The sequence below is a fragment of the Tetrao urogallus genome, assembly GCF_951394365.1.
Source record: "Tetrao urogallus genome assembly, chromosome: 20".
Lineage (NCBI taxonomy): Eukaryota > Metazoa > Chordata > Aves > Galliformes > Phasianidae > Tetrao > Tetrao urogallus.
The window spans coordinates 7,719,458-7,744,840 of record NC_136833.1 but is presented as its reverse complement, the minus strand read 5'-3'; the positions used below and the strand labels follow the sequence as shown (position 1 = coordinate 7,744,840).

At 38.2% G+C, this 25,383-nt stretch overlaps 1 protein-coding gene across 1 annotated transcript in view; it reads right to left on the bottom strand.

Annotated features, from left to right (window-relative positions):
• The window catches only part of BRIP1 (BRCA1 interacting DNA helicase 1), a gene marked incomplete at both ends in the record, with an annotated part of 47,663 nt that overhangs the window by 14,467 nt on the left and 7,813 nt on the right, over nucleotides 1-25,383 (bottom strand). Inside the window, 7 exons of the mRNA XM_079544957.1 lie at nucleotides 1,257-1,378; nucleotides 2,085-2,244; nucleotides 20,184-20,345; nucleotides 20,737-20,874; nucleotides 20,969-21,140; nucleotides 21,784-21,935; nucleotides 22,424-22,556. Of these exons, the coding sequence (XP_079401083.1) occupies nucleotides 1,257-1,378; nucleotides 2,085-2,244; nucleotides 20,184-20,345; nucleotides 20,737-20,874; nucleotides 20,969-21,140; nucleotides 21,784-21,935; nucleotides 22,424-22,556 (1,039 nt within the window). The remainder of the gene's footprint in view (nucleotides 1-1,256; nucleotides 1,379-2,084; nucleotides 2,245-20,183; nucleotides 20,346-20,736; nucleotides 20,875-20,968; nucleotides 21,141-21,783; nucleotides 21,936-22,423; nucleotides 22,557-25,383) is intronic.

The following is a 25,383-nucleotide window of genomic DNA, read 5'->3' as shown; positions in this document are numbered from 1 at the left end:
ATTTTGTACAGTTTAGAATACAAAAATATTGACATTCTGGAAATCGTTTAAAGCAAAATGTAACAGTTCCAGCTCTACTACAGACTGAGTGTTTCCAAAATATCATTTCAGAGAACACTTCTAAAACAAAGCATTTCTAACTCTAGAAACCGTGATGAATTTTCTTTGAATGTACATGTCTTTATACTAAAGGACAGGGTATTATGTTCTAGTAGAAGAAAAATGTTATGGCTGAATAAGCGCCTCAAGAAAGTTATGCAAACATTGAGAGAACACCACACCAGGCAGCCACTGCTAACACAACCCTACTAGTCCTCATAGGATGTGGGTTTTTCCTACCAAGGCTTTAACTAGGCACATGCTGCAGACAACAAAGAAGTCTTTGGCTGTTCATTTAAGCTCAGAACACATCTCTAAAACCAAAGCTGAGGCAGCTCGAGCTTTCAAGTGCAGCCCCATGGTTTTCTTGTTTGATTTGGCATTATTAATAATAAGAATCCAGCTGTTTCTGATATTTATTCTGTAATACTTTTTTCTTAGTTTCACAAAGAAGTCTAAAAATGCTCTAAAATGCACACAAAAAGAAGGACAGACACAGTGGTCATCATACTGAGAAGAAAAGTGCCAGCCGTGAAGCATCATGCACTTAGCTTATTTTTAGTGATCTTCCAGATGAGTTAATAATACATATTCCTTTCATTAAGCAGAAAGTCAGTCTAGAAAAATACTTTTCCATATTCATTGGCTTTCTTTTCCTTAATAAATGCCTGGTCTCAGCTAGAAACTGCCTGCTCTCATGGAACATTATCTAACTACACCACAAGCTCTGCTGAAGTCAAAAGAAAGGAAGTGTTGATGTGGGCAATTACACAGCAATGGAAAAGCAACAGGATGTTACTTTGGCCACCTGCTGAATAATACAAATAGTCTCCAATTTCTGTAATTGGAGACACATCAGAATACCACTTTTAGGCAAAAAAGAGCACTTTAACAATATAAAAGCCTTCACTAGCAGTGTCAAAGGAATCTATGGTATTTTTCCCTAGCGTGATATACGTGTATTTAGAATTATAGAAATGGGTCAACAAAACATGCTGGGCTGCTCCTCCTTTTAACTGTGTAGAAAGCAATAAAGGGTTCAAATAAGACTGGAGTCCAAGGGTAAACATTTCCAACAAATGTTGTGCATATGTCATATTTCAAACAGGATACAAAAAACAACATACAACTCTTTCAATTAGACATCCATGTCCTACCTGAAGGTCTTTCACATTTGGGAACGGAATACCTATGGTTATAACTGCTCGAGCATTCTCATCACAGAAATCCAAGCCTTCACTAACTTTTCCTCTGCACACAGCTATTAGGAGTGCTCCATCTTGAAGAAGCCAAAGAGGGACATGCATCATTCCCAGAGGTAAAGTAAACATCAAAAGAAAGTTTCAGCAATATCTTTTAAAAGCTCAACATAATATAGCATAATACATTGTGCATCTGTCTGGAAAAGGTGAGGGGATTTAAATTTAGAAGTGTTTTTTGTTAGAAAGATGAGATCAACTGTATTTTCATTGATAAAATTGTGATCTTTAATACAAGTAGTAAAATAATTTCCATTATATACAACAGTGGTACTTAATTTTGCATGAACTATACACATTTACTACAGTGTTTCAAATTGAAAACTTTCAGTTCTGTATTCCAAAAACTATGTTACTGTTGATATGCTATCATGCTGTATTCTTTACACTAACATTCAGGTATTATGAAAAGAAATCCTACAGGAGCTGCAATGTATGGTATAGGTGATTCTTTGAGAAGCCAGTCTGCACCCTGCTGGATACACAAACCCACATTCCTACACAGTTCATTGCCTCTTGGACACCACTATCAGGATTGTGCATCATTCTGTGCATCCCTTTCTCTGCATGCAACAATGAAAACAGCTCTTAATCTTCCTCATTTATAACAATAATTTCTTAAGATAAAGCTAATTTCAGTATTTAACCATATCTTATAATTTTTAAGAATAATTTATTTCTTTTTTAACTTGAAAGGACAGTGTAACTATTGTCTGCAGAAAGTACCTTTTCCTCCTTTAAATTTTATTGCATCGTAGTATATTTTCAGCAGTTCATCGAAGTCACTTTTTGCTCCTCCTTGAGGCTCTGCAATGACTGTCTTAACAAGCTCCAGGTTTCTCCACAAGCCAGTGTGCATCCAGCGATCTTTCAATTTGTCCAACAGCTGAAAAGAGAAAAATCCAGAGGAGCTGAAATAAATTGTCACTTCCTCAAACTGTTCCAATAAAGTACAGACACTTACTGTAGTGCAACTGCATTATTCAGTTTTTGCATTTATGAAAACAAGTTCCACAGTTATGCAAAACTGGTATTGAAGTCGGTATTTATCAACAGCCTCCTCTGCTTCAAGGCCCATCAGTTCTGTTATAGCTACCAGATTCTGAGCTGCACTATTTTACTCCAAATCAGCACGCAGTCAAATCTTGTAAGCTTGTTCTATATATACTGTGAGCATAATAAAAATATGTATTGCATTACATAAAGCTAAGTCTAGAAGTATCACAGAAACTGAATTCAGGTGGGCAGGGGTTAATTTTGCAATTACCTGCTGTCATGTCTCTTTCCCATCAGTTTCTAGATGGAATATTAAGAAGTTAGGGAGCAAAAGTCATTCCTTCACCTAATACATTTGTTTGACAGTGCACAGCACTTCCCTCAGACCAAAGAAATGCAACCAATACATTTGAGCACAAGCTGAGCTGATCCGGTTCAGTGGACAGAAGGTAAATACTTGATCTCACTCATCATAGCGTTCAGTGTGCCATCACTAACTGCTGGGCAGTAGAGCTGCTACACTCTGCAGGTACAGAAGATTTTAGACAAACAAATTCCATAATATGGGTTACACTCCTAATTCCTACTTCCCTCAGCTCCACTCATTGAAGACTTGCTCACTATTTTGCTCCAGGCTGTATAAAGTGCTCCAACTGGATCCAGCACCAGTCCCAGCCCAGTGCTCAAGAGCCGCAGCATCCCTCGGTCCCTACCCCACTCGCCTCTTTGATGCACACCAGAAAAAAAAACAACAAAGGATCCTGTATGCTTGCAAAATTCATTTCTTCATACCAGAAGAATATGTTAAGAACATGTTTCACGTTCTTAACGCTAGATCTGAATTTATTCTGTGCTGTTAAGTACTTGAGTTGATCCCTTTTGAGGTACATCCAGATCAGAGGGGACAAATAGTACATTGCCTTCGGTACGATGACTATCTTTGTTCAAGCTCCTATTCAGGAATACTGATTACACACTGGTGTTGGGACACTGTTCTCAAACAAGCACAGAAAGACCAAATGATGAACAGTACTAACACTTCCTATGTGTACCAATGTCACTGCAAAAGAAAGCATCTCTTCTAAAAGTGCCTGGCCCTGTGTTCATCCACTTCTCTGCCAGCTCAGTCATTTCCTGGCAGCATCCTATCTGTAATCTCTTTTTGTAGAAAGGGTTATATTATGAGCAAGCAATGAAGTGCATCTGGCCATCCACAGCCTGCCACTAAGTCCTCAGTTCTTGGACATGATGTGAAGATAATTCTGGTAAAGAAGAGAACCGAACAAATGATGCACCTAAGGACATCCACTTAAGGTGTATTAGAGCTGCCACTGACTGTAACATTATCAGCTTTTCAGATTTCATTCTTCCTTCTGCAAAGCTAATATCTGCCCAGGCACCTACTTGATGGGCTGTGCTAAATCCACTTCTGCCTTCTCTCTGCCATGCCTGACAAAAGGAAGCTGGGGAGATACCACAGACAGGATGCACTGGGGTATAACTGAACTTGAACTTTACATCCTTAAAGCTATTCATGTTCTGGGGATCATTCGCCCCAGCCTTCTCCTGCTCCTATCATCTCAGCTACTGAAATCACTGGGTATTTTTTGCAAACACAGTCATATAAAGCATCCTTGGTAGAAAAATAATTTCCTAATTTAAATGAATCAAAGCCTCAGAAAGGACAAGATTCCTTACCAGAAGTACTCAACACCCCTCAGCTCCACCGGATTTCTCCCATACTTGAAAGCAGCATAACTTCCATGCATCACCAAAAAGATGGCATTAGAAAACCTCCCTCCGAATTCTTAAGAAAATCTCTTTTCTCCTTTGTGTTGGCCCCTCTAGGCACACATCTATTAGACCATACAAGGTTCAAGTTTTAATCAACAGCATCATCATCTACAGTTTTTGATGGAAGTTATTACCTCTTCTATTTAATGGCACTTCCAGGATATGAAAACTTTCCTGTGCACAGAAAACTATGCAAAAGCACATACAATACCCGGGCTATTGCCACAGGCACTAAAACAACCAGAATTACGGACATGACTGCGTACAAATAAATAAAATATGAAACACATACATGGCTCGTAAGAGCTACGAATCAAAGGCAAGGTTCTCATAAAAAATTATTTCACTTCAGATTGGAAAAGTGTAAATGGGAGCAAGATATAATGCCAGGAATCACAAGGAGCAACCATTAATGCCCACAGTCAGTCACTTTTTCAACCCAAGGGAATAATAGCTTCTGCAGTGGAAGGCAATCTGCGTATATTTTATTAAATCCCCTAAAAATGGATTCTCAAATGGTTTATTAACAAACGCTCTTCCTCCAGAAGAGCAGAAAATCTTGTTAGAAAGAATCTGTCATCTTCCCATGCACTGAAGAATGTTTACTTTGATAGCTTTTTCCTTGTTTTCCTTCCTGCAACTTGAAGACACCTGTAAGCTATGACCCACAGAACTTCTGAGCTCAGTATTTAGATTTACCATTCATCTTTGTCAGCGTTCTCTTTTCGAGGCAGCTTTTGAAGCACTCTTGAAGTTTAGGAATGGAGGAAAAGGTTTTCTTAACATCTCTTGCCATTATGTTGTGCTCCTATGCTAAATCCTCTCATCCTGTGTCCATGAAGGAAAAGCTTTGCCCCTTTCCATTTGCTGTTTTGTTTTATTCGATGCCAAAAATTGCATTAGGGGTTTCCCATGTCATGAAGCGAGACCAAAGATTTGTTTAATGTGTTTTACCCTGAGGCAAGTTCACTGTAATTTCCAGCATCTTAAAGAAGCCAAGAAGCTAACTCGCAGCACTCACACTGCTGCACTGCAATTTGGGAATGCACTTTGTTTTTGCAGCATTCAGTAGCACTTGATGGTGATTGTTAAAGCAGCAAGTACCTGTGATGAGGAAGGGTCTCCTGGCACACACAACAACACATGGAGTTACAAATTCCCATCTACAGCTCCATAACTCATCCTGCTACAAGCACCTGTTACTACATTTCTTTATATAGATTATTCCTGCAATATTTTGGCTTTGGTTCAGATTGTGGATGGATTGTACCTCGGTAATAGCTTAAAAAGGGAACACAGAAATAATCTGGCCATCAAAAGTGCTTGGGAAAGCTTTGGAACACTTAAAAATAAAAGAGGATGATCAAAGGCAATACAGAAAAGGATAAGAAGCCATCATGACCCAAGTAGCAGCTGATATAATAAACTTAGGTTTTATTAGCTAGTTTAACAACTATTAACTAATTTAATAACTGTTGGTTACAGCTGCAGTGCATATTCTTGTGCATCTTTAAACGTGCTATCTTGTTACCCATACATTTATGTAACAACTGAACAAAAGGTATTTCAAGGGACAAAATTTCCACAAATCTCTTGTAACCCTCCTCAATCTGGCATTAAATACCAGAAAAGCACTTCTCCCAAACTTCAGCATTTTTCATCTCATTTGCATGAGATTCATTTTCATGATAAAATGTTTGTTTTCAACTGTTAAGATACTGAACGTTTTCTTCGTTATCTGGATACAGAGGGTAGCTGAGGAGAAAAAGGAAGCAGACATTAGGTTTTTCTTAATAAAAATCACAGTATTGGCACCACTGTTAGTGCAAAAAGTCAGAGATTCTCAAGAGACTAACATTGATCTAAAAGCCTTTTCCCATGCAGAACTCTTCATGTGTTTGCTACTAGAATTTTCTTTTTGAATAAGCACTGCTTCAAATCAAAGTGTGCCTCCAGTGGGCTGGAAACGTGTTTGAAGGGTCAAATAGAAGTTCTACACACAGTCAGCACAAAACTTCAGAAAGGGAAAGCAGGCATCCCCAGCTAGCCCTGAAGCTGAGCAACAGAAGTCCATCACTTGCTTCGCTCTGGTCAAACCAAGAGGGCTCAGGACTGGGAGAATGGGAGATCGCTTGCAGAAAACAGGGTTAGCATTCAATCCACCAACATGTGCAAGTGACACATAAAGATGTGGAGCTGCTATAATGAGGAAAATTTGCATCATCTTTTGAGCATTACTTCAGTAAGGCACTTGTTACTCTGCAGTACCAAAAATTAAGAAATTGCATGAAAAATGAAACACAGTTTTCTCATCTTACTACAAAATGCTTCCCACTATTTGGGCTGTCTGCAGGCAAACAACACAGGCTGCTTTATACATCACAGATAACTCACACTGCATTTGCATCAGCTGCATCTTCTTCCTTCCAGTGGCAAAAAATTTATATATATATACATATATATAATATTTATATATACATATATAAATACATATGAAATCTACAGACTGACAGATCCTTCTGCAAATTTAAGCTATTACGAGAAAGATCATCATATTTTCCACAAAAGTAATCCTCTGAAGATCCCAAGGCACAGATGTTTTTATAATGTATCTAATTCCATAGGCACTGCATTACCTTTAATAAGCTCTCAGGACGAGGCACAGCTTGCTGAATCAACTGCTTAACTACAGCTCTAACTTTTTCTTCAAACCACTCTCCTCCTGCTCTGAAAGCTCTCTATTCAGCATGATGGCTAATTACCTGGTCAAATGTTCTTCTACTATTTTGAAAGAATAAAGCCATTTCCATATTAGTGATAATCCCAAAATAAGGGCAGTACATGAATGCATTTAATAAGTTGCTTAAACACGAGTGGCCTCAAATTCATGCCATTTCAAAGGAGACTTGGAGACCATCCTTTGCCAGACTCCCCCCTTTTCCAACATCACTTGCATTCTGGTATTACAGGCTTCTACTAAAAATACTTCTTTAAGAACTCAAGACGTTCTGGAAATGTATAGAGTTGGCAGAATGTATTCGAAAGTTCTCTGAATGTCAAAGAACCTCCAGGACCTATTAGAAGCCTTCAGCTTGGGGAAAATGATTGTTTACCAAGTCACTGTGGTGGCACAAGAACAGTAGTTTCATTCTATTTCTATGTTTAAAAGAAAAAAGCCATTTGAGGTTAAAAGTGAATACAAAGGAAACAGAGTAATGAAATGGGAAAAGAGGACTGAAGGGACAAGAGACAGCCAACTGCCTGGAAGGGTTTGGGTGAAACGAAAGAGCTGAGATTCCTTCCAGAAACAAGGAATAAAACATTTGGATGAACTGATCGAGAAACTCCGATCAGCATTATTCCAAACAAATCCAGAGATAGTACTCCAAAACTACTAATAGAGAGTGCTCTAAAAAGCAGAACATCCTTTAAATAAAAAAGAGGAAAAAAAGGTCATGTCATGAAGAGAAAACAATCAAACCCGATGTTTAGGAGTATCATCAAAAATATTAAAAGTTTACAAAAGGGTGTGAAGAGCGTGCACCTCTCAGCCACAAGTCATCTCCTACGCTGTCAGAGCTAATCCGTACTTCATCTTTTTACCTTTTTCTTTTCAGACTCTGTGATTTTTCAACTGTGATTTTACTCTTAATCACATCCATCACCACAACAGAGAAAACTCAACTCCGCATGACACCCAGTCACTTGCACTGCACGAGGCTGAGGCTACACCAGCCAAGAATAACGCGGCCCATTGAATTATTCAAGCAGTTGTTCGCACTCAATTAGATTTTCATGAAAGGTTAAGCAAGAGACTGATTCATGGAAATCTCTTCATGTTTATGGAACGTAGCTAACACAATACAAAGAGGTCTTTAAAACGCATTCTTTTGAATGACTAAGCTGATACTAAATAATAACTTATCTATTCACACGCAAAAAAAAAAACCACCTAGAAGTATTTTCAGCTTCAAATTGAAGGAAAGCAATAAAATACCTGTGCCCCAAATATTTCACTTGTCAAGAAAATTTGGTTTCAGAATAGAACATCAATTCGCCACTGTTAACAGGTAACTGAAGAGAAATACCAAATGCACACATAAATGCATACAGAGGTACTGCTTTCTTTACGTGCCAAAAGTAAACTTATTTAATATAGAATTTTAATGGAAACAGGCCACACAAAGATGCTATTCTTACTCAAGAGAGGCTGTGCCTCCCTTCTAAAGCACATTTCCCCAGCTATTTATTATCATTGTGGGGCTACAAGCAGCAATGAAGTGTTGCTTTTTAATCAGCCTTCCTTTACAGAATACTAATTCCAGATCAATTTCTATCTCAAAGTGTCATAGAATCTCTGTAATGAAACACTCCATAACTGTAAAACTGAAAATACGAACAAATATTATCAAGCATTTTTCTCCTGCCAGGAAAAAGAGCATTGTACTTTAAACCCAAAAATTAAACCAGGAAACACAATATGTTTAGAAACTTGAATTTCTTTGTTCTAAGGAACACGAAGCCTAGGCAATACAGAGAGGAACTCTAATGTGGAAAGAGCTTAGAGAAGTCCTGAAATCAAAAGGATTGCAAAGGAACAAGATCTGAATGTATACTTAGATGAGTACAACTTCTGAAGGAAAAAGTGCTGCACACTTTAAGCGCTTCTCCTTTTCAGCTGATAAAGATTTTCTAATGTGAATTTTACCACTAACCCTTCCCTCTTATTACAGCAAAACGTAAATCAAGTGATAAAACAGGAGTGCATCTATTTAAATAAAGCAGAAGGAGTTAGAAGGAAAGTCACTTCACAAATTCAAGCCTTGCACCGACAGCCTTGATTCCAAAACTCAAACTGCTGAAGTTGATCAATACTAAGCAGGTTAATCTCTTCTCCATGAAAAGTCCATTTCAGCAGAAAGAACCCCAGCAGGATGGAGGCAGAACACAGGAAGCTGAAAAGAGACTTCAACCCAAATCTCACACTTAACTCTGACATCTTGCATTCCTTCCCTGAGTTATGATGAAAGATCACGCAGGCTGTTTTCTAATCAGCTGCTCTGCCATACACATCTCCCAGGAGAAAACTGTCCGCAACAGCAAATCTATATTGCTACCGTGTGATCCATTGTAAGAAATTTCTCAGCTAAGTCTGATACGCTATCTTTACAACAGAAAATCAGCTTGAAGAGTAAAACCTCATAGGTGTCTATGATTTCCAAGAACTGGTGCAGAAAATGTGTCGTCTTAAGTTTAGAAGTACCATGCTTACTGCCCCAAGCACAATTTTATACAATCATCAGAGGAAAAAGCAAACATTCAGGACCAAGTCTCATGTGCTGAGAGAGGAAACATGGGGTAAAAGCTGTGCTGGGCCAGGCAGGCTGGCAGGCATGGGGAGGGAGGGGGAAGAAAAAAAATAAAACAGATAAAAGCTGCTGTGCAACTCAACTACATAATTAAACTAAACCCTGAACATGGTGAAAAACTCTGTATTAAGAACAAGATTCTGATCACCATGTGCTCACTCCAGCACAATAAAAGGTGAATAATTCATAATCATATTTGAAGGAAAAGTATGCATCACTCAACCTGGGGGAAACACAGGGGATTTCACTGGTATGATTTTTCTTTAGGGACAGTGACAAAGTGCCGCTCACCAGCAGGAAACTGAAGCACTGAACTGTGTTCCATGTGCCATAAATCAACACTGCAGCCTACAGGATGTCTCTCTGGTACCAACATACCATCAATTTTTCAATAACCTCCTTAAATAATGGAATATGTGAACGGCGACAACAGTAATGAAAAATGAAATGTTTTGCACGCCAAAGATTCTAGAATAACATGGTTAATATGTTACTTCTACAGTTAAAGGAGGTGGTTTTTTTTTTTCCTAAATACACAAAATCTTTTTCAAAACACAACAACTTGTTTTACCACAAAACAATTTGGAGGCTTTGAGCTCTGTCACAGCTGTTTCTAACCAACCTGGTTCAAAACGGTTTTGTTTCCTGCGGTTTTAAAATTAACCAAGACAACAGCTTTCTGTGCTACAAGAATTGCTCGTACATCCACCCTAGGCTATCGCTACACTTCCCAACAAAAAAACAATCCTTCATGCATAGAAAACTCTCCAGGAAAATCTGCACATAAAGGGAGCGTTTAGGATCCTGGTTCTGAATCAAAATATGAACAGCTCATTAATGAGGTCAGCATCTTGTACTGCTCTTCTCTCCTTCTGCAGCCCCAAATCATGCTCAGTCATCCCTGACCTCTTTTCCCCATCCCGAGGAGGAGGAAGGGATGAGTGCGGCTCGGCAGCAGCGAGGCGTGGGGCCACGAGGGAGAACCAACCTGAAAAAAGAGTTAGGTCATTTTTCCCTCATTAGGCAGCAAATCATGGCATGCAAAAGGACTCGGATAATTTCTCAGCAACAACCATGCAACGTATGCACAGAGCTCAGCTCTGAATCGGTGATTATGGAAAAAAAATTAAGGAATGATTTTAAACAGGGAACCACATCAGCTCTGACTGTCAGAGACATCTGAAACCTCTCCTTTGGGAGTGGACCACATCCTGACAGATCTGTGCAATCCCAGCTCCAAGTGAAAGAACGGAGCAAATGTTAGAATACAAAGATGCAGAGTGACAGAACTTTCTGTAGTCATGGCAATAAAGAATTACTTTCAGAAGCTATGCAATGACTTTAACAAAAGTTATATATAAACAATATACCACAGCTAACTAAGTAGATAATATTTTGATAACAAATGAGAGATAAGATAGGGTTCCTTAGACAGAAGAACAGAGGTTTCTCACCAATGTTTTTCCCCAGTTGGAAACTAGATCTTGGTTTTCTAAGATACGACTTCGTAAGCAGTTGCAGGTCACAATGGTACAGAACAACATTAATGGCAATGTAACCTGTGCAAGGTGCAGCCTCTTAAAAAAATGTTTTTTTTATGTATTTTGTTCTTTATTAATAAATACTTCTCTCCAGCCCACTTTCTCAAGGAAAAAATAATTCTGAGTGTAATTGTTGTTTATTGTTTGGACTTCATCATCCACAAACTGGGTGCAGTCACTCCTTGACTGCCTAAAATCATTTCCAATTACTGCTTAGCAAGTAGGAAAAAATATGGTAGGAAAAAGTCTTATTAAAATAGAAATGAAAGTACATGTTAACTAGATACAACAGTTCAGTTTGCAGCACTTTGACAAGTCAGAGCTCAAAAGTGAGAAACAGTAATAGATTTTTAGTTTATTTTCCTGATACTGTATGCTAAGGGTATTTAAACTAACAGTGCAATAAAATATTAAACTGCACTGCTCTCGGGGTGTGAAATTCACAAGGAAAGCACTCATCTACCAACACAGCATATAATTTTTTAATGCACTATTCCCAATAATCTGCCGCAGGCTGTCACTGCAGATCCTATTCTCTATCAGATGCAATCAGTAAGTCTATCTGCACTGCGTAAAAAGCAACTGCCAGAGGGCACTTCTTAATTTCAAGTCTCTTGCAGTACTGATTTCCACAGCCCAGAAATTACCTCCCAAGCTTGCATTCGTATTCTGCCTCCATCTATTTGATATTTATCGTGGTACTACTCTGGGGAGGAGATACTATAGTAATGCTCAATGAAGAACTGAGGGCATCTCATCCTCACTTCTCACAGAAAGCAGCAGTTGTTTGGATAGCTTTGTAACCAAAATGGCTCCTGTTGCCATTTTCCAACAGGATTACCTGAAAACTTTGTTAGCCAGTTCAATTGCCCTGCTCCTCAGGCAAAATTATTTGGCTTACAGATTGAAAATGCTATGAAGTTTCAGAGTCAGAAAATAATGAGTCACTCAGATTCTGGAAACCAAGAGGAATTGGAGTCCCATTTATCCTACAGCTCAAACTTCACTGCTCCTTTAATCTAGTCCTGGAATTCTCACTTCTTCATGTAAGTGAAGTCAAAACATCTCATTTCTTTCATATCACTTCACCCAAATTCCCACTCACCCAGAATATCCACCTGAGTAACTCTCCACTTAAGACACAGTCTGAGATTACAGCGCTACAGTTTCTAACAACTTGATTACAGACCATACTTCATCAAATTATCACACCTTCCAAAGCAGCACCTTCACAGATACTCATATTAAGGTCAACCTTTGAAAAAGGCACGTTAAAAAAAAAGCACAGGACATTGTTCCATCTCCAAGGCTGAGCTCTAGCTGTAAAAGGGGTGACCACGCTCACAGCCATGGGTACACTACATGAGCTCTTCCCTTGAGTCATCTCTGACACTTTTCTGACCTCTTGATGAGCCAACTCAGTTCACAAGGCCAGAAGAAAACTAACCAGAAAAGAGGAAAAAAAATAAAAAGAAAGAAATCCCTTTCCATTGCTTACACGAAATTTAGAGCAGCAGGAAAACAATCGCAAGGAGAAAGAAGGTCCTTGGTCAGCAGTAAGCTGTTGGATCATCTCATGCATGGATTACTTCTAATTCCCCAGAAATCAGGAAAATTACTGCCATAACCACAGCATTCTTAGGAGCCGGTCATACTACTTAGAACAGAAATCTTTTGCAGCTATTCAGATTGTCAGCTGTAAGCCTGAGAAAGTATAAAAATTATCTTTGACACATCTTTTCTTAGCCTGCTTTGCAAGTACTGCAAGTGTATGGTCAAAAGCAATCAGTAACCAAGCAGTGGATTCAAACAACTCAAAAAGTTAAAAAATTCTAACTGAAAACACTGTAATAAATCTTTACAATAAAACAAGCATCAGCTTTGAAAGCTTAGGAGTTATTTTACAGCGCTTCAATTATTCATTTTGAATGTAATTCAGCACGACTCTGGTTTTCTTATTTTAAGGCAATATTTCTGCTGTAGCCTCCAGGATTATCTAAGAAATGATCATGCCAAGGTGTGATCCACCTGTGCTCCGTCCCCAGGTTTAGTTTGGCAAAGCAACTTGACTGCACTGACGACATGAAGCAGGGAGGCCTGCACCAGAACTTGAGGGCAAAGATTATACACCTGTTTAGAGAAGAATCTTTACTTATCTTCTCGTATAAACTTCAATATTCCTTCTGCTGCAGTTCCTTCCTATGTGAGGCAACACCACCTCAGCAGTCTTCAGTGAAGAGTTCTGCGATGCAATGGCTGAACACTTCCATCACATGCAGGGCCTTTCACATACCTCCGTGCTCGAGTCAGCGCGATAAACTGAAACTGTAGACTTCAGAAATTGCATTAAGATTTAAGAAGCCATTGTAGCTCTCAGAAGACACCTCAGATAATCCACACCAAGCCTGAAAATTGGCCTTTTGGATGAATGCAAGGGCTCCAATATCAAGACAGTTTATATTACAGACATTTAAAGTTCTAAGTGACGAAAAACTGGAGAATAAAAATGAAAGAAAAGATATTGTATATGATTAATGGGAGCAAGAAAACCATAAAACATGAGGAAGTTGAGATAAAGATCAGAAAGAAAACTACTAGTACAGAGTGAGAGTAAAAAGCAATGAAAAAAACAGTGGTCAACAAGAAAAGAAAACTTCATCTGCATTTATTAAGTACAAATGTTGAAATGCACTGTTCAAGTCATTAAAATTCAGCTTTTTTAGACCACTTATTTTCTGCCCCATCACACGAAAATCGGTCTGCTAAGATTTTCATCAGAGGAAGGCAACAGACACAGCTTTAGAATCTGGCATAAGTCTTTCTTCTCAAATTAAACCCACACCAAAAGGGTCACTTCGGTGTCACAAGACCAACCTCAGCAGTCTGCAGTCCCTGAAACAAACCTTAGTGACTTCCAAGGGGCACCGCACAGAGCCACGGCTGCCAGGACACAGACTGGTTCTCACTTGTTTAGTTTCTCTTCCATCATTTTACTCTACCTCAGCTGTTAAGTATGGGCACATAATTTGAGTCAGCAAGGATGACAGAACTCTATTCCCTAAAGCCTTTTCTTGGTTTTAGGGTTTGTTACATACTGTAACAGCAGCATTGCAGCTGTTGGTCTCAAACAAATACGGCTTCTGAAGTAAGAGAATGCCTTTCCCTTGAGAGTAGCAAGCAAATGCTTTGCAGAAAGTGAGTATCATTATTAATTTACAATTATTTCATAACTTGTCTCTGATATGCCAGCCTGCTTAAAGGCCTCCTTTCTTTTCATCCCAATGAATGTGATGCTAGATATTAAGCATGGTTATGACATATGAAACTATAGACACATTGAAATCAGCGGGCTTGATAATCTCCAGAGATCCCTTCCAACACCTACAATTCTGTGATATGAGAAACAACATTTTACAGACTCATTTTTAAGCTGTATAACTCTGAATTACATTTTATAATATTAAAATGATGCAGAAAGTTAATGTTTATGCAATTTAAAACTACGTATTTGTGTCATAAAACATGCTGGGTGCAAACAGATTTCCATTTCCTGCAAAGATCTACACATTGGAGCACATCTCTTCCTCAGAGCACTCCTACAGCTACCAAACAAGGACACCAAGGAGAATGTTAGTCCTGGTAGATTATTCATCCCTGCAAACTATACCTAAATGCAGCCAACAGAAAAATGTGAGCAACCTTGTGGAGCCCAGACGGTGGCATCAGGTAATTCCTCTGCAATCAGTGCAACTGCACCTCAGAGCCCCATCTGGGTGCAAATCACAATTTTCCTCTTTAATTCCAGGTTTACCTCTTAACTGCACAAACCTAACGGTCTCCAATTTTTCCTCCACATACACTGCAAGCAAAAAGGCATCATGGAATGTTTATCTCTTATCTGGATATTGTCATTTTACTGTCTCAAACTTCTTAAAACAAGCTTTTCGCTGGGGAGGAAATCAGTCAGCATCAGACCTAGTGGGGAAACCCTGCACTTGCTCAATGTCTATGGCTCTTACACAGTTCCAGATGTTCAGAACATTAATAATGCACTAACTCAAAACCTCTTTTTGAAACTTTAGAACGTGCAAATTGCATTAAAACCTCTTTGCCCTCATTAATGGTATTGTTACAACCCCAGTACTCTGGAAAATGTTTTTTGGCATTTGTTTAACTTTGTGATATTGCCATTTACTCATTTTAACAGCCAGTGCTCAAATCTTAATGCTTTTAATAGGCCTGGCCAAACAGACTACCATCTTTTGTGAATGTACTGAAGTAATTCATTAAATAAATAGAAGTTGTCAGAAAGCAGCATTTTTTCTTATTGATGATAGCAAAAATGGGTTTCATATAATTTGTTTACAAAACTGCATTTCAGGAAAGTTTTAGAAATGAGCAGATTCTGCTCTTTTTTCACTGTTAGGCCCAATTCATTTTCTGCCACTATGACAAAACTCTGAAGATTATTTTTTTCCTACCAACCTCAAACGAATCTCAGTAAAGAAAAAAAAAAAACAACAACAGAAAACCAAGTCTTGAAGTAAGAAGAGACAGACATTCAGAATTAATGCTGAAACTGGATCCTCCTCCAGCCTGTCATACATGGAGGTGGCACATTTATGTCCAGGCCAGGAGACAGAATATCCCAGGATTTGGGCTCATATCCAATGCAGACACACTGCTGTGCAGTGGCAGGAAAGTCAACAGTCAGAGGTTAAACTGAGGTCCAAACTACCTACCTAAAGGGAATCCAAAGAGCCTGCCTGCTGAAAACAGCCTGAGTTGGACCAATTGCTGTGCTCTGCTCAGAGAGTTAAGTGATGTTGATGAGGTGTGCTTACCTAAAGTCAAGTAGCACTGCCAAGACCAGTATACCAAAAGAATAGGAAAAAACACATGTCTGTAATGGCACCTCTACTTTGGCTGATACCTAATTGTGAAGAGCCTAAGTGACAAACACAGGTGCTCCAGTTCAAGCAGGTTAGCTGGCTGCCTGCTCTGTCTGTCCTTACTGAAGACAAGGTGACCAGTCAAGACACTCAAGAAAATGGAGTAAGATGGATAGAACTTCCATCAGGATCCATGGAAACTCCAAAATGAAATTCAGCATTTATTTCTGCCAGTGAAAAAGTGACTCTCATAGTTTAAAACTCAACAAGGGTGGAATTCTTTCACATAGGAGCATAGCTGCAAACCCCAGTCCACTGCCACCTGCATTTTAAAACACACTGCAATGCAAATGGTACAAGAAAAATCTCTGCTACAGACATTTGAATATAAATAAATCATAGAGAGTACAGCAAGTAATATTTAAACTGTAGATTTAGGCCATTTAGCCACTTCTTAGAGGTTCTCAAAAGAAAGAATAAAGTTAATATTTCTATATTCTTAGGCTTGTATTCCTGGAATTCCCTTATTTTCCCAGCTATCCCCCCCACAAATCTATTCGAGGCAGCATAACAGAAATACACAGCAACACTATGCAAATATCAATTAAAATTGGTATTTGACTTCAAAAGTTAAAGTTTTGTAAAGGAAAGGAGATACAGAAGAAATACGATCAATCTGAATCAAAGGTGGGCACTACCTACCTTTTAAAGGTGCAGAGAGAGAGTAGGAAAAAAAAAAAAAATCTGATTCTCAAGCAAATATCTTAAGAACCAAATCATCCAAAGCCTTTTGGCCACCTATTTTAAAGATTTTAATTCTAAGTTATGAGTCAATAATTAGCAGATACAAATTAACAAATATCTTAAAAAAAAAACAAAAAAAAAAAAAAAAAAAAAAAACATTAACATTATTGTCCAGAGCTTATTTTGTAAAAGAGCTACTAAAGAAAGGTCAGTTAATTCATCATGATGGATTATCACTAAAATTTATAAGCATTAGCATTTTTCTCCTCGCTGGATACCTTGACTTTGATATGACACATATTGAATGAATCATCTAAGATGCAGGCACCAGGCAAGATATATCTTAATGCAGACAGGTCGGCGACATGAACCTTAATGGTCCTTATCTTAATCTTGTTTAAAAGCATCTTAGATTTCTGAGTAATCTTTTCACCTTCTGATATTCTCTTTTATAGAGTGTTTTTCCTGGAGTTGCTACTGATTTTCACATAAATGCATTTTTGTTGCACGGTATCAACGGTGTGTTTTTTAGTAGCCCTGAAAAGCATCTTGGTTTGCAATTTAATAAGTTCAGCTTATTTTAAAAAGAAAAAGTCAACAGGCTGGAACTTGTTAATTACTTGTTAATTGTTGTTAATTACTGAAAAATAATGTTACTGGAGACTACTCTGTATATTAAATACATCATCACAGCTCTTTATAACAGAAGACTACAAAATGTGCACTGTTTTCTGCTTGCGCATGCATTTTTGTCCGTTGTATTATTGATCTCAGGTATTTGCTGTACATATACAATCAAATGCTTAATTAAGGTAAAGGCAAGTTTCTCTGCTACTGCTTTTTGGAGTTTTTGACTTAAATGCTAGCTCCTATAGCACCATACCCTGGTGACATTCCTACTGTTCCATAAGAAGCATCTTGTTCTCTCACGATTAGGTTAAAGTTGCGACATTTAGACATGTGCTTGCCTTCCATTTATTTGCACACTGAAACTTTCAAGTACCTGGCATCTGCACTTGTTGAGTAGACTTCTATTCAGCACTCGAATAGTCTGAAACAAATCACTACATCTCTGCTCAAGTTTCACAGGCTCTGACATGAATACATGGCTCATCACTTTCACCTGGAATTGGTGCATTACTATTTACAATGCTACCTGAAATCCCAGGCAAAATACAGAGAAATAAACTTATAAAAGCCCCTTAAACTTCAAGAGCTGAAAGAAGATTAAATGGTTCAATTTGTTCTACTTTTGCCATAAATTTATTCTATTTCTGATGTTGAATAATGACATTGCCCTGTCTCAGAGGACAAGCAATGACAGAACAGCACCTGGCTCCTGGCTCCCTGCTCCCAGCACAGTTCATCACAACACACCGTGCCACACAGACTGGCTTCTCTACCTCTGCTTCCTGTGGGCAGTGGTTCACCTCCATTCCCTCTGTTTCCAATGATAAAGGCTAGAAAGCACACCATTCTCACAACAGAAAAGAAAACGCACTCATATTTTATTAAAGCCTAAGATGCAATTTCTGCCTCTTTTTTTCTTGTCCTTTTATTTTTAAAGGAGTAGAAACTGAAATTTTGGAAGTAACCTAATTTTTGAAGATATCAGACCAACTCATAATCATTAATTTAGTGAGGAACATGACCAGGTACATTAATCCTATCTCTACAGCCTTGAAAAATTTCTTGAAAAGGTGCAATCTCCCCATGAAAATCTCTGAGAAGCAGTTTTGAAATGCAAATCTGCAGGTAAACCATATTCTGTATGACGATGAAAGAAAAATATCTTCTTTTCCCTGTACTAATATACTTATGCTTACATTATTCTGTATTTTCAACAAATTAATCTCTTAGTTTTAAAGGCAACCCAATCCAGAATAAAAGCAGCAGCAGAATGAAAAAGGGCATCCATAGAAAAATATTGGCAATGTGATTTTAAAATATCATCCTTCAATTGTCTGCAATTTATATTTATCAATACTTTTGCTGGGTTCATGGAAGTATTCCCACAAAGAAAAAACACTCAACGTGTTTAGCTGGGTGACCTTTAGCAAAGCATAAGGGCAGTGAGAGGGGGAAGGGTACCAGAGCTGTCCAGCAATCTCTTTCCCTCTTTACTAAATGTCATTACAAAGTCTTTCCATACCTTCAATTCAAATTATTGTTCTCATAAAAACTTCCCAAAGCATTTGCCAGGTCTGTATGCAACAAGATCAACTGTCACATGCTGCTTAACATTAAACGCTAATTAGAACAGCGATGATGGTGGAAACTGAAATATGCCCACAAACTCCTTAAGAAAATGAACCGAGTACAAAATTTGTCCTCAGATTGTTGCCTTTGTGTATCAGCAGAGTTTTGCGAGCTAGGCTGAACGAATTTATAGTCAGTAATCCACTTTTTTCACTGACTGCACATTACCTGGTCTAATGTGGTCACCTAATGGCTGCAGCCAGTAACTGCACTGATGACTGGAACCCTTTAAAGACGCTCAGAAATAAAAACGAAGAAAAATCCTTGCTTTGCTAACCCTTGTTGGTTTTATCATTTGTCATTCAGTTAAATGATCAAACTAACATGAAAGCTTGGAAAAAAAAATAATAGACAAGTCTTCTTTCACTTTAAAAAATATTCTCTTGCAAGGAACCCTGGAGATGAGCAAAAGGGTCTGAAACCTTTGTTTTTCCATTAGACTGCAGGGCTTTTTTTTTTGTTGTATAGCAGGGGCTTTCATGGCTTTATTGTGGTTGGTTGTTGAGTTTGGATTTGTTTATTTAAACATTGCTAAGATTTTTTAGAATTTAAAATGAAAAAAAAAAAAGTCAAATTCTTGCAAATATTACCTGAAAAGTGGGCAAGAATAACAGCTTAATATTGCAGGTTAATACTCCTGTTCCCTAGAGCTGACCATAAATAACCAGAACTAATGGAGAAGAAAGCAGAACTTCTGTGAGGTACAAATTAACCATAATTAGATATCTGTTGTTAGTGAAATTTGATATCACATAGTCTGAAATTGAGAGATCTGATTCTTTTCAGCTGATGCCAGAGAGCAATTCCCATCAGGCTCAGGAAAAAATATACCACAATCTTCAGCACAATGAAAGCAAACAAGAAAGAAGGAAAGCAATGAACTGGATGAACACTGCATTCAAATAGTATACAAAGAATATGCAGAGTTGTTCTTTTTACTTCATAGGTTCAAAGCACTCAAAAAACAAAGAAAAAAATCGTACTCCTTTCATCATTACTGAGATGCAGACATTGCTGAAAACAAACACGAGCCTGCTGTTTCAAAAAACAAATCAGCATAGCAGCCAACACGAGCCTGAAGAAATTGCAGTGCAATATAATTATGTTACTGCAATATATTTCTTCTATGTGCACCCACATGTTGATGTGTAGAACGAAAAAATTCACAGTATGTTTTTCAAGTACAGCAGCTGTTTTTTAAATGAAAAATATGAAGAGAGATTTCCTTACCTTATAAGATGGCAAAAAACACAGAATTCCTTGGCCAACTCTTTGACACACTGAAAGTAGAAGTGCTCCCACCTCATCTTGGAACTCAAAGGTCTCTGTATGCTGGAACGTGGCGCACAGCTTCCGACCATTCGGGCCTGCTCCAATGGTGCCAACCCAAACCTTGTGTATTTCACAATTAAAAAATTAATACTAAAGTAAGTGACACAAAACGTGCTAAATTCCATTATGCTAAACAATGAAACTTTAAAGACGAATTAAAATATTGAGATGTCTCTCTAGGCAAATGACTCCTGGCACTTAAATACTTCAGAAGAGCACAGTAACTGAGATGAAACTGAATTACCAAATGGCACAGCATTACATCTTCAAACGGAGGGGGCACAATCAAAAGGTTACTTTACAATTGCATAATTCCACGTACCAGCCTGGTCTGCACATTTTTTTCACACTCACAGAACGCATCTGTCAGTATTTTTATTTGCAAGCTACCTTTATTTCACAACGGCCAGCATTATACCTGAAAGGAGGGAACAACTCTGCAGGAGCTTACCTGTGAGTTCCGGACAACATGATTGGCCTCCAGCTGAATGGAAAACTTCACGCCAAGTTCGGAAGAAAATGAATCCATTGGAGAGAGCGTACCAGAGGTCAGAACAATTGTTCTGACATCATTTAGGTCTGAAAAAGCCTAAGTTGGAGAGAGAAATGAATTCAGAAAACAGATGCAATCAGCTACATCTATTTGCTATCATTCAAAATTAGTTCCTTCACACCCAGCTTACCACAGCAGGATTCAAGCACCAAAAATTAAGCATGTGGACTGCAGTTTTATGTCGCAAATTCTTTTTATGTTTGGTCTTTGCAAGGAAAGCACTTGTATCTGAAACATCAGGTTGGTTTTCATTGGTCCAAGCGTAAGTCTGTTGCAAAGCAACTCTGTAATCATCTGCAAACCTACGAAGAGGCACAGAAATATTAAAACTACAGTTAAGCAAATTGTAAGCATTAAGTCCACAAAAGGCAAAGACGATATGTTGCCACAAGCCTTTACAATTTAAGTATAAATAATTTTATATGCTGCAGTATCTGAAAACAGAAAAGCTGTTCGTGCAGGCTGTGAAGGCTTCCTCACTACAAGAAGGTAACTCTGCAAGAGATGTGAAGTTTCAATAGCTGTCAGTTCTCCTTTTGGATAAATAATGAAGCCTCGCAATAATTATTATTTTTAAACATAAGGTTTAAAGCAGAAAGTATTACTAGCTGCTGGAATTTAGTAGGCAGAAGTCAAACAATAAGTGCTACATAGAACCATGCACATTTAACTTGGCAATGCATCAAGAAAATTCATTTCTAACCTTCAAATAAATTTCTTCAACACTTGAATTCATTCCTGAGTGAAACCAATATAATTTGGTAGTATTTAAATTAGTTCTCAATGAACTCTTCCCACATAAGTAAATTTCCCAAAGCTTTTTGAAACGTTGGTTTCTCCTCAGAGTCCAGACACTATAACAAAAGTGTCACACAAATGAAACAGACTGGCAACGCAGCTGAATTAACCACCACCACTCAGCTCAGGCTGTGTGTTTACACTGACCTGCTGTTATCTTTAAAAAGATATAGAAGAACCATGAATAACCCTTTCAGCACAATCTGAGTGGCAGAGCTCACGATAGGTATCTCAACAAGCTCCTCTTTACCAAACATTGATATTTTTTCTTCTTTTTCCAAGACAGCAGAAAGGTGTTTCTATGAGAGGCAAACAAATTCCACGTTAACATTCTGATTTATCTTCCCAAAAGCAAAATTAGTACAGATGCAAGACAACCTGCTTTAAAAATTCACCTACGACACCTATAAAGTCTGACTGAAGATAGAACTGGAAAGGAAAACTAACAGAGCTTTTGGCTTACACAAAAAAGAAAGGATAGGGTTGAAAATACTCTAAGTACATTTCAGCAGTCAATAAAAAATGCAGACAGATAGAACAGACAAAGCTATCAGTGACTAACTGGCTCAATTTAAGATAATTGTACATGATCAATTTTAACCTTTAAAACATGGATTTTCTGCAAGTTGCAGCAGCTCAGATGGATTACTCCTGGTTTTCATCACGTATAATTTTTAGACAGCTTTTCAAAATTGTAGTAAAGTAACAGATGTGTTAACATTTAGTTTACGGGTATTTTAAGATGTTTAACAACTCTGGTACTCGTTTATACAGCTTACAACATTACCTGTAAAATGGGAAAACTAATATTGGTTATTCCCATTTCGTGAAAATGGTTGAGCATTTCTTTTCCACTCCAAACCTTACAGGAGGTTTCATACCCTGTTTCTACCAGCTGACTAGAGCTTGCCCGTAGCCAGCTATAAAAGAAAGAAATCAGAATCAATTTTAACACAAACTTTGAAATACATTCCAAGTACCAGAAAAATTGAACCTTGAATTGCACCACTCTTCCATAACCGTGATAAATACTTGACCACATTTTCCTTTCTGCCAGCTGATCTCTCTTGAAATGAGTTGCTCTTGATGCAGCTCAATGACAAGAGAGGAAAACTTCTCCCTATGCATTCATATTTTATTGTTATGTATTATTTTTACAGTAAGGAAAAGAGATTAAAATAAAATCTGTTCTTATGATATAAGATGTCAGGCTCATTTAGGAAAGATTTCTACCGTACTTTTAAAGCCACTCGTGACTCTAACTGATAAAAGTTGGATTGTCATCCTCTCAATTACAAACCTCTCTAAAAGAAATAAATCTTCAGACATAAAATGATTCCTTTTAGTACCTACACAGATACCTGTAACTCTGCTACAACTTGAAAATTAAGCAGAATTATAACCACAGTAACAATGCAATACATGATAGGGCTTTCTAAAACCAGGACCTAAGCAGGCACATCATCTCATTTGTGGCAGTGCTAAGATTTCCACTACCTAAATATGTCTTTCATCATCTCTGCACCGTTACAAAGGCTCTCCCCCTCTGTCTAGAAAAGCAGGCAGGCTCCTTCTTTCTCAGGAAATGCCGAAGCTGTCTGTCTCATCAACCAGCAGGAGGCATCAGAAAGACAGCTGTCATTTCTACAACAGTTCAAAATATGTATCTGTAAAATCAGTTAATCATTATCAAATAAAGCAACAAGGCTTAGTAACTGTTTCAGCTCCAGATTTCCTGTCCTGTCACTGCAAATCATCTGCTCAACAGAACAATTAGAAAACCTTCCTTTTTGCCAGGTTACACACAAAAAAACAATCTCCATAAATACTACCAGAACAATCACTCCTTTGGCCATAATTTGCTTTATCTTGTTGAGGAATGATGATCACTAATACAGGCATAAGTTCAACAGTGTACTACTCAGCCCTAATTCCTCAAATGTAACAACAAAAAGACCTGGAACTAAAATTAGGAAGATGCAGACAGAAATGAATGCGTGACAGCACGCATGAAACAAATGGATAAAACATTTCAGGAAATGTAAAACCTCTGTTTCCCTGTTCTAAGCCTTAAATACCATCACATACTTTAAAGATGGTTTTGCTATAAATGCAAATACAAACACTTTCCTAATCTAATGCAAAAGGGCAAATTCTAGAAAAGAACAGTCATCCTATTAAATCTAACAGTAAAGCATTTACCTGAAACACCTGTTCATTATTTTAAATAAGTATTTATTTCCATAGAAAAATCATAAGCATAAATAAAATCAGCTTCATTCTCACATATCTATGGTACTGAAGTGGAAACATCAGCATATGCAATATTTTTAGGAAAGGATTCAGCACGTGTCACAGACTGCCTTCAGCTCAAGCATGTTTACCTCTTCCCTCCCTACCAGAAAATCCTATTGTTGACACCAAACTACCAATTGAAGGAGTGATTGATTGGTTCTCCATTGACCAAGCAATCTGCCCTTTTAAACCTGCATCTCATCAGAAGAGCTTGCTAGCAAACCTCCATTGCTGTATCTTCAAATTCCTCAGAAAGGTCATTTTGGCACCTCAGTGGCAAAAAGCCCATTGCTTAAGTGCTGCCTGGAACGAGGGCCCAGGACCTTTCCAAGTGAAATCAGATTTTTCTAATTACCCATGCATTTGGCAAAGCCACTTCACTTTATGCAACAGCACATTACCAATTACTGGCCATTTACACCCAGTCCTCTGCTTTCCAACCGCTTTCCTTATTGTTGGCAGTTGCCAAGACAATCAACCTTCATTTTTCTGATAAGGTTAAAAGGCTTGGGGCAATCAAATCTCCAACCATGCTATTCCCATCTTGTACTAAAATACAGCATTTGAAATAGCTAAAGTAGGAGAACTGGCTTCTGCAGAAGAGAAAACCAGAAGCCGTTTCTCTGACACAAGCATTAACTCTCAGGACAGAGCATAGGAAAACGATGAACTACTTGCTGTAGTGCTGCACAGTGTATTCCACCAGCCACTGGCACAACAAAACAATGATCTGACATGCACTGCTTCAGAGCTCAGATCACTTCAAGGCCATGGCGTTTAGCTTTCTCACGTTCCCACTCCACACAAAACACTCTTGTGCCCTCGTTTTCTCCCCTTCTTCCCAAGCTTCTGCCCCTACTCTACTGGTTTATATTCCACTTCCTCTGAAGATTTCCAGCTTCTGTTGAGGCCCCCTCTTCCAATTCTCTCTGTGCTTTCTGGATTTTACATGCTTTTTTCCTCTTACTACCTTTTCCTTTACATGAACAGCAATAAAAACAAAGCAGGGGAGAGGAGAACATTTTCTACTTTCTCAGCTTCATTCTGCCTTACTTATCAACTCTAGCTCCCAAAACTACACTCTCAGTTACTCATATTTCTCTGTTCACTGAACTCCATGACACTTGTGTTTCAACAAGGCAGGTGCGCAGAGATTCAGCACATCCTTGGTTTCAAATTCAGTACAAAAGCAAATCATTAAAATCATATTCTGCTGACATAACGTAGGGAGAAAATGATCAGGAACAGCCGTGGACAACTTGTGCCTGAGAACGATCAGAAAAAAGAACAGGATGAGCTTGTGCAAAGTGTTTGCTGACGGAATCCTCTGAAGACTTAACAGGTCTCTACTACAAATCTGTACATGCTGCAGGTTTTCAGAGCTCTCCACTCAAATTTGAGCCAAGTTTTGCAGGGAAAACAAAGGGCATGAGTGATAAATCCACTTTCAAA